Source organism: Plecotus auritus (genome assembly GCF_963455305.1).
Source record: "Plecotus auritus genome assembly, chromosome: 1".
In the NCBI taxonomy this organism is placed as follows: Eukaryota; Metazoa; Chordata; class Mammalia; order Chiroptera; family Vespertilionidae; genus Plecotus; species Plecotus auritus.
In genome coordinates, this window is record NC_137770.1 from 69,609,931 (window position 1) to 69,624,868 (window position 14,938).

A 14,938-nucleotide genomic window follows, 5' to 3' on the forward strand; every position below is an offset into this window, starting at 1 on the left:
TGGCAAGGATTGAAACCCAGATCTGACTTCACAGCCCATGAAAATAAGCTACTACATTTCACTTGTTTTCTATATATCTGTGCCTGGGAACAAGCGCTAGATAAGCAATAACCCTTTTAGGACCCTGGGATTCCTAGAGGGACTTATTCATTAGTGTTGTCTATGTTCGTCAGTGTCTATTGAATCCTTAAAGTGAGGAGGCTTTCGAAACTTGCACTCAGCAGTGAAAGTGGACAGAAGATCAGGAAGCAAAAAGAAGAGGCAAGCAATAAAGACAGACACCCACAAATATAAATTGAACAACCCATTTGTTCCCTCTTTAACCCTTGAGCTTGAAACCCGATTTGTGACTTCACCAGAAGGCTAATAAAACTGCTTCTCCAGGCCCCTTTCTGACCTCTTTGTAGCACTTCCTGTTGTGACCCCCACTCCTTGAGCCTCTTTCCTTCTTTCTTTTCTGTGACAGTCTGCTGAATTTCAGATTATTGCTCTGACTACTCCTTCTTTGGTTTCTTTCCTCATCCTGTATGCAAGCATTCCCCTAAGGTTCCGCCCTTGACCTCCTCTCCTAAATTCTCTCCCATGGCCTCATCCATTTTCATGGTGTCAGCTCTCATTTGTATGCAGAATACTCTCACATCTATAGCTTCAGCAGTCCAGATCTCTCTCCAGGGCTTTAGTCCCACATTTCCAACAGCTTGTCAGTAGCTTCACTAGCACTTCAATGTTATCACACATCATCTGTTTCTCTCCTGGGGATCTGTTCTTGAATGACATCAGTATTTGCCAAGTCACATTTGATTCATTCCTCTTGCTGAACCCCACAACAGTCAGTTGCCTAGACCCGTTGATTTTATGTCCTAAATATTTGTTGGCTCTGTGTCTCAATTCCCATTACCACAAACGTTTTGTTGTTGTTGTTGTTGTTGTTGACACTATTACAGATGTCTCCCATTGCCACAAATGTGTTTTTTCCTATCCTCACCTGAGGCTATGTTCATTGATTTGAGAGAGAGAGAGAAACATCAATTGGTTGCCTCCCATATGTGCAACCTAAATATATGCCCTGACCGGGAATTGAACCTGTAACCTTTTGGTGTATAGGAAGACGCTCCAACTGAGCCACCTGGCCAGGGCCCTATTGTCACAAACTTTATTATTTCCTGATTAATCTCTCCAGGGAACAGTTCTGGTCACCTTCAGTTTTCTTTTTAAATTTGCAATGACGTGAAGTGTTAAGAAGAAAGAAACTAAGGAGGGGCGGAGGTTAATGGAGGGAGGGAGGGAGGGAGGGAGAAGGGGGAAAGAAAAGAGAAAAGAAGCCTCCTTAGCTAGGCATCCAAGGCCCCAACCTTTTTTCCTTCCTTTCTTGATCCACTAAGCACAACAGACCCCGCTGCCACTCTCTCTCCCTCATCTAACTAAACACGGGTGTCTGTATCTCTTTCTCCTTTGCATTGCATTACGGTTATTATTGGTGTTTCTGTTTTATCTCTACTACTAGAGATCCTGAGCTCTCATCTTGTTCACTTAGTACCCCAACACTATGCTTTAACACTGGTAGGTGTTCATGGAGTTTCTGTTGTTGTTTTTAACATTGGATAATGACGTAGGACTTTGAAAAACCCTGCCCCCAGTTACTGCTCCTTTGCCCAGCATGCAAAGTAAATGGGAGATTTCCCCATTGTCTGGCTGTTTTGTTTACCTCCCTTTGGGTTATTTCCTGTGTCTCCAATACCTCATTCCTTTGGCAGAAATGTGGTTTGTGGGGTCTGCTTTAGGGGAGGGGTTCTTGCAAGGCTTATCTCTGAGGTTAGCCATCACTGTGGCTGGGTAGAGCTTCTGGTGCCTGGTTACTTCTGGCAAACTCACTGTGTTCTGTAACCGCTTGGGTTTTCTGCTGAGTGTGAAGTGGGGACAGAGGTGCCTTGCTGCTCCCATGAGTATTTCTGGAAATTCACAATCAAGCCATCCATGGCAGACGTTTCCTCAGCAGAACAGATGCAGCCAATTTCAGAGATGGAATGTGTCCTCACCATAGCCTGATCAATCTTAACAGATAGTTTTCTTATACAGCGAAATGAATCATATGTCCAACATGGTACAGAACTAGGATAATAACAAAATGTATTTTTTTAGTTTAAATTCTTTATTGTTTAAAGTATTACATATGTCTCCTTTTCCCCCCCTTGACCTCTCCCGGCTGCTCCCACCCCATGCCCTCACCCTTCTTACTGTCTGTGTCCATTGGTTATGCTTATCTACATGCATACAAGTCCTTTGGTTGATCTCTTATCCTCCTCCCACGCTCCCCTGCCTTCCCTCTGAGGTTTGACAGTCTGTTCGATGCTTCTATGTCTCTGGACCTATGTTTGTTCATCAGTTTATGTTCATTATATTCCACAAATGAGTGAGATCATGTGATATTTATCTTTGTCTGACTGGCTTATTTCACTTAGCACAGTGCTCTCCAAGTCCATCCATGCTGTTGCGAATGGTAAGAGTTCTTTCTTTTTTTACAGCAGCGTTTAAATCCCTTCGAAGTTCAGGGTATCAGAGGAGTAGCCTCTGTGCCCTGATTTTTTCAGTTCCAGAAAGACACATCATATATCCACAATGTTTATTCCTGGACGGGTTCTGATTTGAATTTCTATCTCCTTTGTTATCCAAATGCACTGAGTTGAACAACTTAGAAAGGAACATAAAGGTATCATTACCTTTTCCCCTTAAACCCAGGACCTAGAGCAAGTTTTTAGCAACCTGTACCATGGGCCTCTCCTATTAGTACAAAAAAAAAAAAAAAAAAAGCCCCAAAGCCTCCAGGAGCCCTGTGCCTCAAAAAACTCCAATGCTGGATTTTAACCTAAAAAGCTACAGAAAATCAGAAGTCTTTCCTACCTTTACGATTTCTTTCCCACTCCTGGGAAGATCCTGCCACCCAAGTGTAGTCATAACTCCATCAAGTGATTCCTATTTACTCTCATGATCAGTCAGATGTCCTTAATGAGCTGGGGAAGGGGAGAGAATGTGAGCTGAGGCAGTAGTGATTCGTTCATTCACTCATTCATTCATTCTTTACTCATTCACTTTTTTTTTAGGCCAGACTCCATTTTATGAATGAAATGTGGAGAATATAACAATAATGGGAACTAAAGAGTTCTTGTTTGTCATCATATGTTTCCCCTGTATCACAAGGGAGGTCAAGTCAATATCAGTGGCTTGCTTACTGAACAAAGCCAGGAGACTCCAAACATCCTTGAAAGGCTGTTTTTGGAACTTGAATAGATAAGTTGAAAGAGCCCAGGTTTTGGGAAATAGAAAGATCAGGATTTGATTCTCAGTTATAGCAGTAATTAGAGCAATTTTCTCATTCTCTCTGGACCTCAGCATTTTATTACATTACAAAGGGGTAATGATTTCTGCCTTAAGGATTGTTGTGGGGGCATTCATTTATTTTCATTTGTTCAACAAACATTGATTATTCACTGCTTGCTAGGCACTGGGATTTGATGATGAGAAAGGCATGGTTCCTGTCCTCAGGAAGCTTAGTCAGATGCAATGTTTCTTTCTTTTTTTTTTTTCTTTTTAATTTATCTTTGTTGTTGAAAGAATAATTTTTAGGTCAGAGACTCTTTAAAATTCTAATGAAATGTTAACTTCTTCCATCACCGAAAATAAATATACACAAAATTTTGCATACAAAACCGTTGTGTACCCTATACTAAAAATACCTGGCCTTGTAGGTGCTAGGAAAGCACAGTGTGTTAGGATGTTAATGTCCACTCTGGTCAGGAGGCAGAGAATTGGGTATTTAATAGTGTTCTCAACACGGGCAAGTTTTTCAAGTCTGTACATTAACTGCAAATTAAATTCTGGGCTCTCACACTATCATAAAAATTAAAAGCAGAAGCCTCACATATACATGTACCTATACACATACACATATATACAGTATTGTGAAAGCTATACAATTTCATTTGGAATGTTTATTTTACATTTATTTGAAGTGCCTTGGCTTACTGGTATGGATGTGTTAATAAATTTCTGGTATGAACACCTTCCTCCATGGGAGAATATTAGTCTGAAGTATAAATGCTAGGACCATTGACCCAAACTGATATTATAAGTTAAAGATCAATTTTTTTACAGAAGACATTTAATTAAATTATACTACCAAAATGGGAGGTAGAGTAATTCTTGAAGCCTCAATAATTTATTCACTCAACACCAACAAATATTTTTTTAGTGTCTACTACATGCCAGACAGTGTTCTGGACACTCTGGATATGTTAGTGAACAAAACACAAAAATTCATGCCCTTGTGGAACTTAAATTCTAGCAGAGAGCTGGGGTTGGAGGATAAGCAGTAAATAATACACATAATAAATGAGTAAGTCATATGGTATGTTAGAAGGTGATAGGTATTACAGAGTAAGAAAACTTAGAGCAGGGTAAGGAGGATAGAGACTGTGGGGTGGGGGGTTGTGGGATCAAATACAGGAGACTGTGTGGCTTTCATTGAGAAGATGAAATTGTGCACTTGAAGGAAGTGAAGGAATTGTTTCTGGCAGAGGAATCAGAGCAAAGGGCTTAAATGGGAGCGTGGCTGAATTGATTGACACACGGCAAGGAAGCTAGCCTGGCTAGAGTGGAATAGAATGATGGAGACAAAAGTGAGAGATCAAGTCAGAAAGGCATATGAGGTCAGATCATGTGGGGCCATTTTAAGTCCTTGACTTTGGATTTTACTCGGGTTTTAGTAGAAGAGTGACTTAATTTTAGAAAGACTGCTCTGGTTCCTGTGTTGACAGTAGACTAAGAGGCAAAGATGGAAGCAGGGAGATCAGTTGGGAGAAACTCAACCCCAAGACAGACAGACAAAAAGAGACAGAGAGACAGTGACAGAGAGAGAATGAAAAGAATTAAGGATGATTTCAAAGTTTTGGCCTGAGCAACTAGAAGGATGGAGTTACATCAACTGTGATGGAAAAGGCTGTGGGTGGAGCCCATTGGAATGAAGGATAAAGAGTTCAGTCATCTGGTGTTGTATGGCTTGAGAATTCTGAAATTGTTTTGGGTGTGTTCTAGGATTAAGCACATAGTAAAATGAGAATAATAGAAGTCAGGTCTGTCACTGTCAAAAAAGGGAGTTACAAGTATGGAAAGGGGGAAGATGGGAACAAAGCCTGTGGTGTTGAATTAGGATTAGAATTAGAGAAATCAGTGTGAACTCCTGGTTTTTAATATATAGGTGTAGAAATGGTTATAAATATATACTCTCAAACATGCTTTTTAAACTCGGTCACTGAAAAGGCCTGAAGTAATGGCACGCCACTAACCATGAGCACACAACACCCTAGATCAGTGGTTCCCAGCCTTTTTTTGGCCATGCCCCACCTAAGCATCTCTAAAATCCTGATGACATGTAATTCTTATTATTCAAAAAGCGAACTCCTGTTCACCTGGAGGAAGCCTTAAAGGCCATTAACTTGGTCTAAACAAGCTTCCAAAGAACATGGCATTCATGAAAGAGAAAAATAAAAGAACGAAAGGAGAGTTGAAGTACTGAGAAAGAAATCACTAAGAAATTGTTTTAAAAAATAATAATATGAAGTGATATAAAAAAAATGAAGTTTCAAAACATATAATAGAATGGAAATGCATAAATATGTCACAATATATGTTTATACACTGCGTATCAGGCCCCTAGAACTCATTCTCGAATTGCCCCCCCTAAAAATCTAATTGCTCCCCAGTGGGGTGTATGCCCCATGTTGGGAACAACTGCCCCAGATGTAGGTTTTTCCAGGCCATGCTTCCCTAAAGAAATCAAACATCTTGGAGAAACAGCTGATTCCAGGCTGGGGCAAAGAAAGGATAAGATGTGCCAGAAAGTAAGCAAGTGCTCAAATAATGATAAGGACACGTCAAAATGACACAGGAGCAGCTTAAAAAGGGCTCCCATTTTAAGGGACTATTTTAGCATCAAAATAAATAATGACAGTGACAGATTATAACCTGTAAAATAAATGAGCATCCCAGAGTCCATCCTGATGTAATAAATAAGTGAATAAACACATTAATGAGAGAGAAACAAAGCTCTTCCTTATAGTAAAATGCCAAATGATAAATGCATAAGGAATGATAAAGTCAGAAAATCACCATTTGACAAATATCAAGGTAATCAATGACTTATGCAAGAATTATCAATGGGTCTGGTCAATGTGGCTCAGTGGTTGGAGTCTGAAGCCCAACTGATCTCCCTGCCTCCATCTTGGTTCATGGGTGTCGACCCATGAACCAAGAGGTCACTGGATCAATTCTGAGTTGTGGGCTCAATCCCCGGTTTCTCTCTCATCGATGTTTCCCTCTCCCTTCCTTTCTCTCTCTAAGATCAATAGAAACATATTTTTTAAGAATTATCAATGGGTCCTAAACTAATGGGTGAAAATTTGATGAGAAATAGGGTACATAGTCTCAAAGTACTTTTAAAAAGGAAACAGCTATCATCTAAGGATCAAAGTTATTCATACCATTCATGGGACAAACTGACATCATGACCTCCTTCTATGAGGTAATGAGAACACAGCATTGCTTTTGTCTAATTCCCACCCAAAACATACAGTGTCAATCTACTCACAAGGAAACCTCAGACAAACTCAAATTAAGCTAGTTGTTTAATGGATATAGAGTTTCAGTTTTGCAAGATGAAGTGTTCTAGAAATTGTTTGCACAACAATGTGAATATACATCACACTACTGAAGTGCACAGCTTAAAAATGGTTATGCTGGTATATTTTATGTTATGTGCATTTTACCACAATTTGTAACAATAAAAAAATTCCATAAAAATATCTTCAATAAGTAATGAAAGACAAAGACTGGACTATTCCAGATTAAATAAATTTAAAGAGACATGACAACTAAATACAACTTGTGTGATTCTGGATTGAACCCTGGATCAGGAAATATATTTACACACACACACACACACACACACACACACACACACACACACTGCTATAAAGTAAAATACTTGGACAATTGGTTTAAATATGAATAAGGCCTATATATTACAGTATTGTAGCAATGTCACCTTCCTGGTTTGGATAATTGTACTGTGATTAGGTTAGGTTAAAGAATGTTTTTGTTCTTAGGAAACATACACAGGTATTTGGAGGAATAAAAGACCATTGTGTCTGTAACTCTCAAGTGGTTCAGAAAATAATATATGTATATACAAATATGAAGAGAGAAAGAGTGATTAAGTAAATATGGGAAAATGTTAACAATTAGAGAATATGGGTGAAGGGAATACAGAAGTTCTTAGTAGTATTCTTGCAACTTTTCTATAAATCTGAAGTTATTTCAAAATAAAAAGGCATTCAATATTGGATATGTGGAGTTTGAGATACGAAGATGTCAACCAGATGGCTGTATTGTATTCTGGAGGTTTTTTTTATAAAGGTTTGGACGGAAGATTGAAAATTGAGGGTCTGCATATAATGCTATGAGACTTGACAAGATACCAAGGGAGTAAGTTTTAGAATAGAACCAAGAACTCATCTGGTTCTATTTTTAGTATTTCATTCATCTCTCTCAATAATGTTTTCCACTTCACTTTTAGTTAGTTGTCTTGAATGGAGAACTTGGGATTTGTCTAAAAGCAAGTTATAAAGAGAAAAGAAACACAGTTAACAGCTGGGGAGTGGAATTATTGTCTGTTTCCTATCTCCAGCATTGGATGACTCCAGCTCATTACCGCACCCCCCAAGACGTTTTGGTGCCTGGTTGCCAGTGGGTTGTCCGCAGAGATTATCTGTGTTCTAGAAAGTGAAGCCATCTTGCATGGCGGAGAGCAGCTGGATAGAAATATGTGTGTCTATCTACACGGCAGGGTAGAACTTGCACTCAAATCACGGGCAAACTTCCTGATGCTGAAATCAGCCCACCTCTCAGAAGTCATCTCATCAGTTTCCTGGTAGAAAGCAGCTGTGCTGCCAGGGATAGAAGCCCTGGCTGGCCTTAATTAGCTCTAAAGAGCACCCCTTGCTTTCCCTTTAGTGTGCAAGCCTTGCAGGGGTCCTCAAACTACGGCCCGCGGGCCACATGCGGCCCCCCGAGGACAGTTATCCAGCCCGCCGGGTGCCGCTGCCTGTCCTGCTTAGCAGCCGACTCGTCCTGGGCCCACAGTGCGCATAGGAATTTGTTCATAGTTTTTTTTTTTAAACTATAGTCCGGCCCTCCAACGGTCTGAGGGACAGTGAACTGGCCCCCTGTTTAAAAAGTTTCAGGACCCCTGCTTAGTGTCTGGCAGTGTGAATTGGCGGTGGGGTGTGGCAAATTTCACTTAGCATGAGTGAGCCACAGAAAACAGTGGATCACATTTGCATTGCCTCTGATCAGTCTGTCTTGTTTGAAATGAATGGCAAAGGTAGTGTGTAGTGTTGGCTCTAACCTGAAACTAGAAATAGAACCCTGTTCACCTGTATGGAGATTTGCCATCAGAGAGCTCTGTCTTTCCTTTAATACCTTTACTGTGTCCTGGAAGATATTTCTTTACTCGTCTGCTAGGAAGTATCATTCACTTGTCTACATCTTGTAGAGCACTTTGCAATTTACAGGCAATTGTATATCCATTATCTCATTTAATCTTGACAACAGAACTAAAAAGGAGATAGTCTTATCCCCTTTTTGTAGAGGAAGAAACATAGCTAAGATCATATTTCACCAGTAAGCAGCTGTGACTCTCTTTTCCCTGATGAATTGGTGTGGAAAGTACCTGAGTTTCCACATTGAGCCAGTTGAGGAAATGTAACTATATTAATCCCAGCATCCAATCAAGTCTTTAAAAGACCCACTGGAGGCAGATGGGAGGTCTCAATCACGTGAGCCTTAATAAGTTTATCTTTTTGTTTTTGGTGTCACTTGGAAACAACAGAAGTTGGGTCGACTGAACTTATTGGTGTGTGTTTTGTGTGGTTTGTGACCACTCTGGTTTTTCTGTAAAGAGTGGAGATGAAGCTTATTTTCTTGTCATCATTGGCAAGCATCTTCTAGACCAGTGGTTCTCAACCTTCCTAATGCCGCGACCCTTTAATACAGTTCCTCATGTTGTGGTGACCCCCAGCCATAAAATTATTTTCGTTGCTACTTCATAACTGTAATTTTGCTACTGTTATGTATCGTATAAATATCTGTGTTTTCCAATGGTCTTGGGTTCTACAGCAGCGGTTCTCAACCTGTGGGTCGCGACCCACAGGTTGAGAACCGCTAGCAGGGTCGCCTAAGACCAGAAAACTGTCACTATTAGACTTCAACAATATAAAGACTTACCTCTAGTTCAAGCCCCGGGGGGGGGGGGGGAAGTTACTCACTGTGGCAGCAAAACTACATCAAGATAACTCAGGAGAAGAGACACAACAGTCAAATAGTTTCTCACTTGGAGAGAGACTGGATTCTGTCGGCAGATCTGACTTCCTAGGTTATTGCCAGCAGGCACCTTTGAAGGAATGTAATGAACCACAAGAGAATGTGTTGGTAGGAATATACACTTTACATCCTTATTGCAATAGGAATTTCTATTGAGCTTGATCCATTCTACTTTTCTAAAGCCAGAAATATGTTTTCTTAAGAAATCTCAAGAGTAGAGTATTTGTGTATGGGTTGGGAGAGGAATGGGCAGAAATAAGGACAACAGTGAAGGCTGGTTTTAGAGACTTGGAGCAAAGATGCTGCAGAACACAGCAATTAGAGTATTCCACTTTGGGTGAAAATCAGATAAAACTTGAAAGTTATTCTCCAGGCTTTTATTATCATAAGGGTCATTTTCCTTTTGGTGCCAGTAGCATTCCTCTGGTAAGGCAAGTCTCCTATGTCCACCCCTTGAAAGTGGGGATTCGACCCTCCTCTCTTCCTTCTACCAGTCATGCCCAGAGTATACTTGAAAAGTCCCTATTTGGGTTTGTACATTTTACTTCAGTGGTTCTCACATTGGCCCCACATTGAAATCCCCACATTGGGAACTTTAAAGAAATACTGATGCACGTATCATTTTTTTAAAAGCTCCCCACATTATTCTCATGTATGCTAGGGTAGACAACACTGTTCAGAGTAGTGATTCTCAAATTTTGATGTGCAAATGAATTATCTGGGGATCTTGTCGAAAAGTGGTTTCTGAGTTCGGTAGATCCAGGGTGGAGCCTGAGAGCCTGCCTTCCTAACAAGTTATCAGGTGATGGAGCACCATGAGTAGCAAAAATTTACAGCAGTGGCTCTCAGGCTCTGGCCACACAATTTAAAAAAATCACCTGAGTAAACGTCCAGAGTCCCATTCCACACGTGTACCTGAAACCTATATATTTTATTAACCAATGTCACCCCCAACATATTCAACAACAAAAAAATTTTTAAGGAAAAAAAAAGCTGAAAAATCAACAGCTTTTCTTGGATCCAAAAGAGAGGAGAGGACACAGAGCAAGCCATTGCCTCAAGATTAGGGGAGACGGGTGAATGCAGGTAGTTGAGGCCTTTTGGAGCGGAGATTCATTCACGCAAGAGGAAACTGCCAAGGGAACCAGTGCTACGGTAGGAAAACCTGAACTGTTATTGTCAAATTGCTGGAGGCTCAGTGTGGGCAACTCTGAGAGTCAAAAGCTCCAGGGTGTGAACCCTGAAATGGGGGCGCGAGGGAGAATCTAAGAAGGGCTCCTGGTGGCTAACTGGGCTCAAAAACAGAAAAACCACAGCCTAGCAGCCAATTCTGTACAAGGGCCTCTCACTAAACTGCGCTGGACTGCCTGCCTCTGCACTGTGTTTCTGCCATCTGAGCCAGCTCTTATAAAGGAATTCCTGGAAAAAAGAAGAAGAGAAAAAAAAAAAGGAGTTCCTGGCATCCTATTTCAACCAGTAGGACTGAGGCTTCCCCAATCCAATGAGCTGCACAGCTCAAGCCAATTAGAGCAGCTCTATTCTGACCAGTCAGGATAGTGCCTGATGGGCCAAACTATTAGTATTTGGAGTCCTCATTTGTATGAGGATGCACTAGTCAGGGACCAGGGGTGGGGACTTCCGTCCATATAAGCCAGCTTCCCTTTGGCTTAGAGAGTGCACTTTTCCTTTCCACCAAGAGTGAAGACTGCATCTCCCTGACTGAGTTGAAACATGGAAGTCTTGCCAGAGTGAAACAGACAAGCTTGGAGTAGAGCAGAGCGGAGCCAACCTTTGCAGAGCAGAGCTGAACTATCTAGCCGGAGAGGGGCCTGGCCCGAGGGACCCCTGATCCCAGAGCTGTTCTACAGCCATGCTGTATCACAATGTGCACTGAATAAAGTTTCCTTCTTCACCGCACCCCAAATTGGGGATTCCTGTCGTCATTGAATTGGTGCCAGTGACCATCAGTCGACAAAGGAGACTCAGTCATAGGATGCCCCTCACAATATTGTAATCTTGCCCCCCCAGAGCTCCTCCAGGTTCCCACAGTAAACATCAAAGAAAAATCCCTTTGTGGTTCTTGCAGGGAAAAGAAAAAAAAATATTTTTAAATACACCGGAGCACACTGTTCTTAAGCCAGCCAGCCCTCAGGAGAAGCTAGGTAACCAGAGCCTAATCTGCGAGGATATGGAGCAGCAGGAACTCTCATTCATTACTGGTGGGAATGAAAATGGTTCCTCACTTTGGAAGAGAGTTTGGCAGCTTCTTTCAGAACAGAATAGACTCTTACCGTATGATCCAGTAATCTCGATCCTTGGTATTTACCCAAAGGAGTTGAAAACTTGTGTCCATATAAAAATATGCAGTTTTGTTCATAATTGTCAAAACTTGGAAGTAAACCAAATGTCCTTCAGTAGGTGAATGGATAAACTGTGGTACATCAGACAATGGAATATTATTCCGTGCTAAAAAGAAATGAGCTATCCAGCCACGAAAAGACATGGAAGAAACTTAAATGCATATTACTAAGTGGAAGAATCTAATCTGAAAAGGCTGCATCCTGTATAATAATTCCAATTCTGTGACTTTCTGGGAAAGGCATAACTATGGAGACAGTAAACGGATCAGTGGTTGCCAGAGGTTGGAGGAGAATGAGGGGTGAACAGGCAGCGCACAGAGGATTTTTAGGTCAGTGAAGCTTCTCTCTGTTGATGCCAGATGGTAGATAATGTCACGGTACCTTTGTCCAAACTCATGTAATGTACAACACCAAGAGTGAACCTTCATGTAAACCATGGACTTTGGGTGATTTTGCTGTGTCAATGTAGGTTCGTCAATTGTAATAAATGTATCCCTTTGCGGGGGGGCCAGGGGGGAGGGAGTTGATAATGGGGGAGGCTGTGCATGTGTGGGGTCAGGAAGTGTATGTGAAATCTCTGTACCCTCTTAATTTTTCTGTGAGCCTAAAACTCCTCTAAAGGAATAAAGTTGTGTGGTTTTTAAAAAGTCACCTGGGGAACTTTAAAAAAATACCAATGGTGATTCTTACTCAGACCTATAAAGTCAGAATCAATGGAAGATAGGATCCAGAGTATTGTTTAGGCTCCTCTAGTGATTGAGTCTATTGTGTAGCTAGGTCTGGGAACCTTGGCTCTAGATCTGCACTGCACTAGCCACTAACTGCATGTGGGTACTTAATTTAAAATTAGACTAAAAATGTAGAGCCTCAGTTGTATTCGCCGCATTTCAAGTTGCATCAAACCATAAGTGGTTAGTGGCTTCCATATTAGATAGTGCAAACGTCGAACATTTCCATTAAGACAGAAGGTTTTAGGCGCGCTGCGCGGCCGGCGAGGAGGCGAGGGGGCAGGGCGGGGGCCTGTGTGGCCTCTTGGCGCCGCCGGGACACCGCGCAGGCCACCGGCACCATGAAGATTTGGACTTCGGAGCACGTCTTTGACCACCCCTGGGAAACTGTTACAACAGCCGCCATGCAGAAATATCCAAACCCTATGACCCCAAGCGTGGTTGGAGTCGATGTATTGGACAGACATGTAGATCCTTCTGGAAAATTGCACAGCCATAGACTGCTCAGCACAGAGTGGGGACTGCCTTCCATTGTGAAATCTCTGATTGGTGCGGCAAGAACCAAAACATATGTGCAAGAACATTCTGTAGTTGGTCCTGTAGAGAAAACAATGGAACTTAAATCCACTAATATTTCATTTACAAGTATGGTTTCAGTAGATGAGAGACTTATATATAAACCACATCCTCAGGACCCAGAAAGAACTGCTTTGACTCAAGAGGCCATCATCACTGTGAAAGGAGTCAGCCTCAGTAGTTACCTGGAAGGGCTGATGGCGAGCACGATATCTTCAAATGCTAGTAAAGGCCGAGAAGCAATGGAATGGGTAATACATAAATTAAATGCTGAGATTGAAGAATTGACGGCTTCAGCAAGAGGAAGCAGAAGGACGCCAATGGCAGCAGCAGCATATGTAGAGAAATGATGAAAGTTAGTATACAACACCCAGTCCCCCAGATCTCTAACTGGCATTATATTTATTGTTATTTAAAAAATACATTAAAAAACTATATTTTAGGTAGAATTTTTTTTTTAATAAGCCGAAGAAAGGGTATGTGACTTGATCAAAACGAGGAGGTACGTACGGTGTTTCTAAATAAAAGCGAACATCTGAAATTATTAGTGTTGTTTGAAATGATTCTGGTTTTGAAGATTCCATAGTTATGTGAGAATTTAACAATTTTTGAAAGGTACTTAGAAATTGGTGTTAGTATATTTAGTCTCCTTCAGGTTGAATTTTAAAGCTTTTCATGCATTGGAACTCTACCTGGCTTTGGACCAACCCCAGGACAAAGCAGAGCCACCTCCAAATAGACACAATTTTTCTGCTGTGGGAAACTTCAAGAGGGAACTCACTTTCAAAGGAGAAATTGTATAGTTTTAAAAGATATAAATTTGTATAAAATAACGTGCTCTGCTTGCTATAAACCACCATTAAAAACCACAGTGTTTTAATTTGGTACTTAAATGACATTTTTGGAGTTAAAATTATCACTTAAGTAATATATAACTGCATCTTTATTCTATGAAAGAGTACTGTATTGATTTGCCAAAGTTTTGTAACTTAGTGAAGATATTACCTTCCGTGGATTTGTACTTTATGACCTATATGCTGTATTGTGGGCCGGTTAGGTTAACTGAAAAAATAAAGTCATTACCGAAATTTTTCAGCACTCTAAACTTAAAAAAAAAAAAAAAAGACAGAAGGTTTTATTAGCCAACCCTGTAAAATCTAGAGCAACTCTATGCAAACACTTCCAGAGGAGTTCTCTTATTTCTAAAATTGTTACATTCTGTTTCCTTAGTTAAAAACAATATAATTTGATCTAAAAGGAGGACAAATCATAGTAGTTACTGTTTTCTTTGCTTACAGTGGTTATTTTCACATCTTATTCTTCCATCCTCCTACTAGAATCTTCTGTGAGCTTGTGAGAGAACGCATTGTTCAGTATCTCTTTGTAAGGAGAGATGTCTGTGTCAGAGTTGAAGCAAGGTTGTCCACGTGTGATAGAGAGTGGGTCTTTGTTACACCCCAAGCGTGTTTGGTGATGTGTATTAACGTCAATATTAAATTTAAATGAAAACTTAAGTAATTAATCTTGTTATTTTAAGGGTTTTTTTTTTCTCTTAAGAATTCACAAATTTCCCCTCAAATAAATAATTGGTCATACTCAGGATTCCAACCAATTGGATATTTCTGCTGTAGGAGACAATTCTCAATCTGCAAGTACAAGTCATATTAAAACAAAACAAAAACACCAAACTCAAAACAATCTCCAATTAGAAATGTGCTGAAACAATAAATTTCAGTTCCAGTGTGAGACTGATTAATGGAGAAGCAAATATTCTATTCTCAGTAGGTTTGGGGTGTGTGTGTGTGTGTGTGTGTGTGTGTGTGTGTGTATCCTCAAGTAACT

At 40.7% G+C, this 14,938-nt stretch overlaps 2 protein-coding genes across 6 annotated transcripts in view; both read left to right on the plus strand.

Annotated features, from left to right (window-relative positions):
* FRMD5 (FERM domain containing 5) overlaps positions 1 to 14,938 on the plus strand; it is a 310,436-nt gene that overhangs the window by 187,651 nt on the left and 107,847 nt on the right. The window lies entirely within an intron of this gene.
* LOC308250992 (PRELI domain containing protein 3B-like) lies at positions 12,842 to 13,478 on the plus strand. Its single transcript, XM_080673971.1, has one exon. The coding sequence runs from the start codon at positions 12,862 to 12,864 to the stop codon at positions 13,444 to 13,446; it is 585 nt and encodes a 194-aa protein (XP_080530097.1). The 5' UTR covers positions 12,842 to 12,861; the 3' UTR covers positions 13,447 to 13,478.

Excerpts from the sequence above, each read along its gene's own strand:
- LOC308250992 (XM_080673971.1), top strand. The coding sequence starts at position 12,862 with ATGAAGATTTGGACTTCGGAGCACGTCTTTGACCACCCCTGGGAAACT.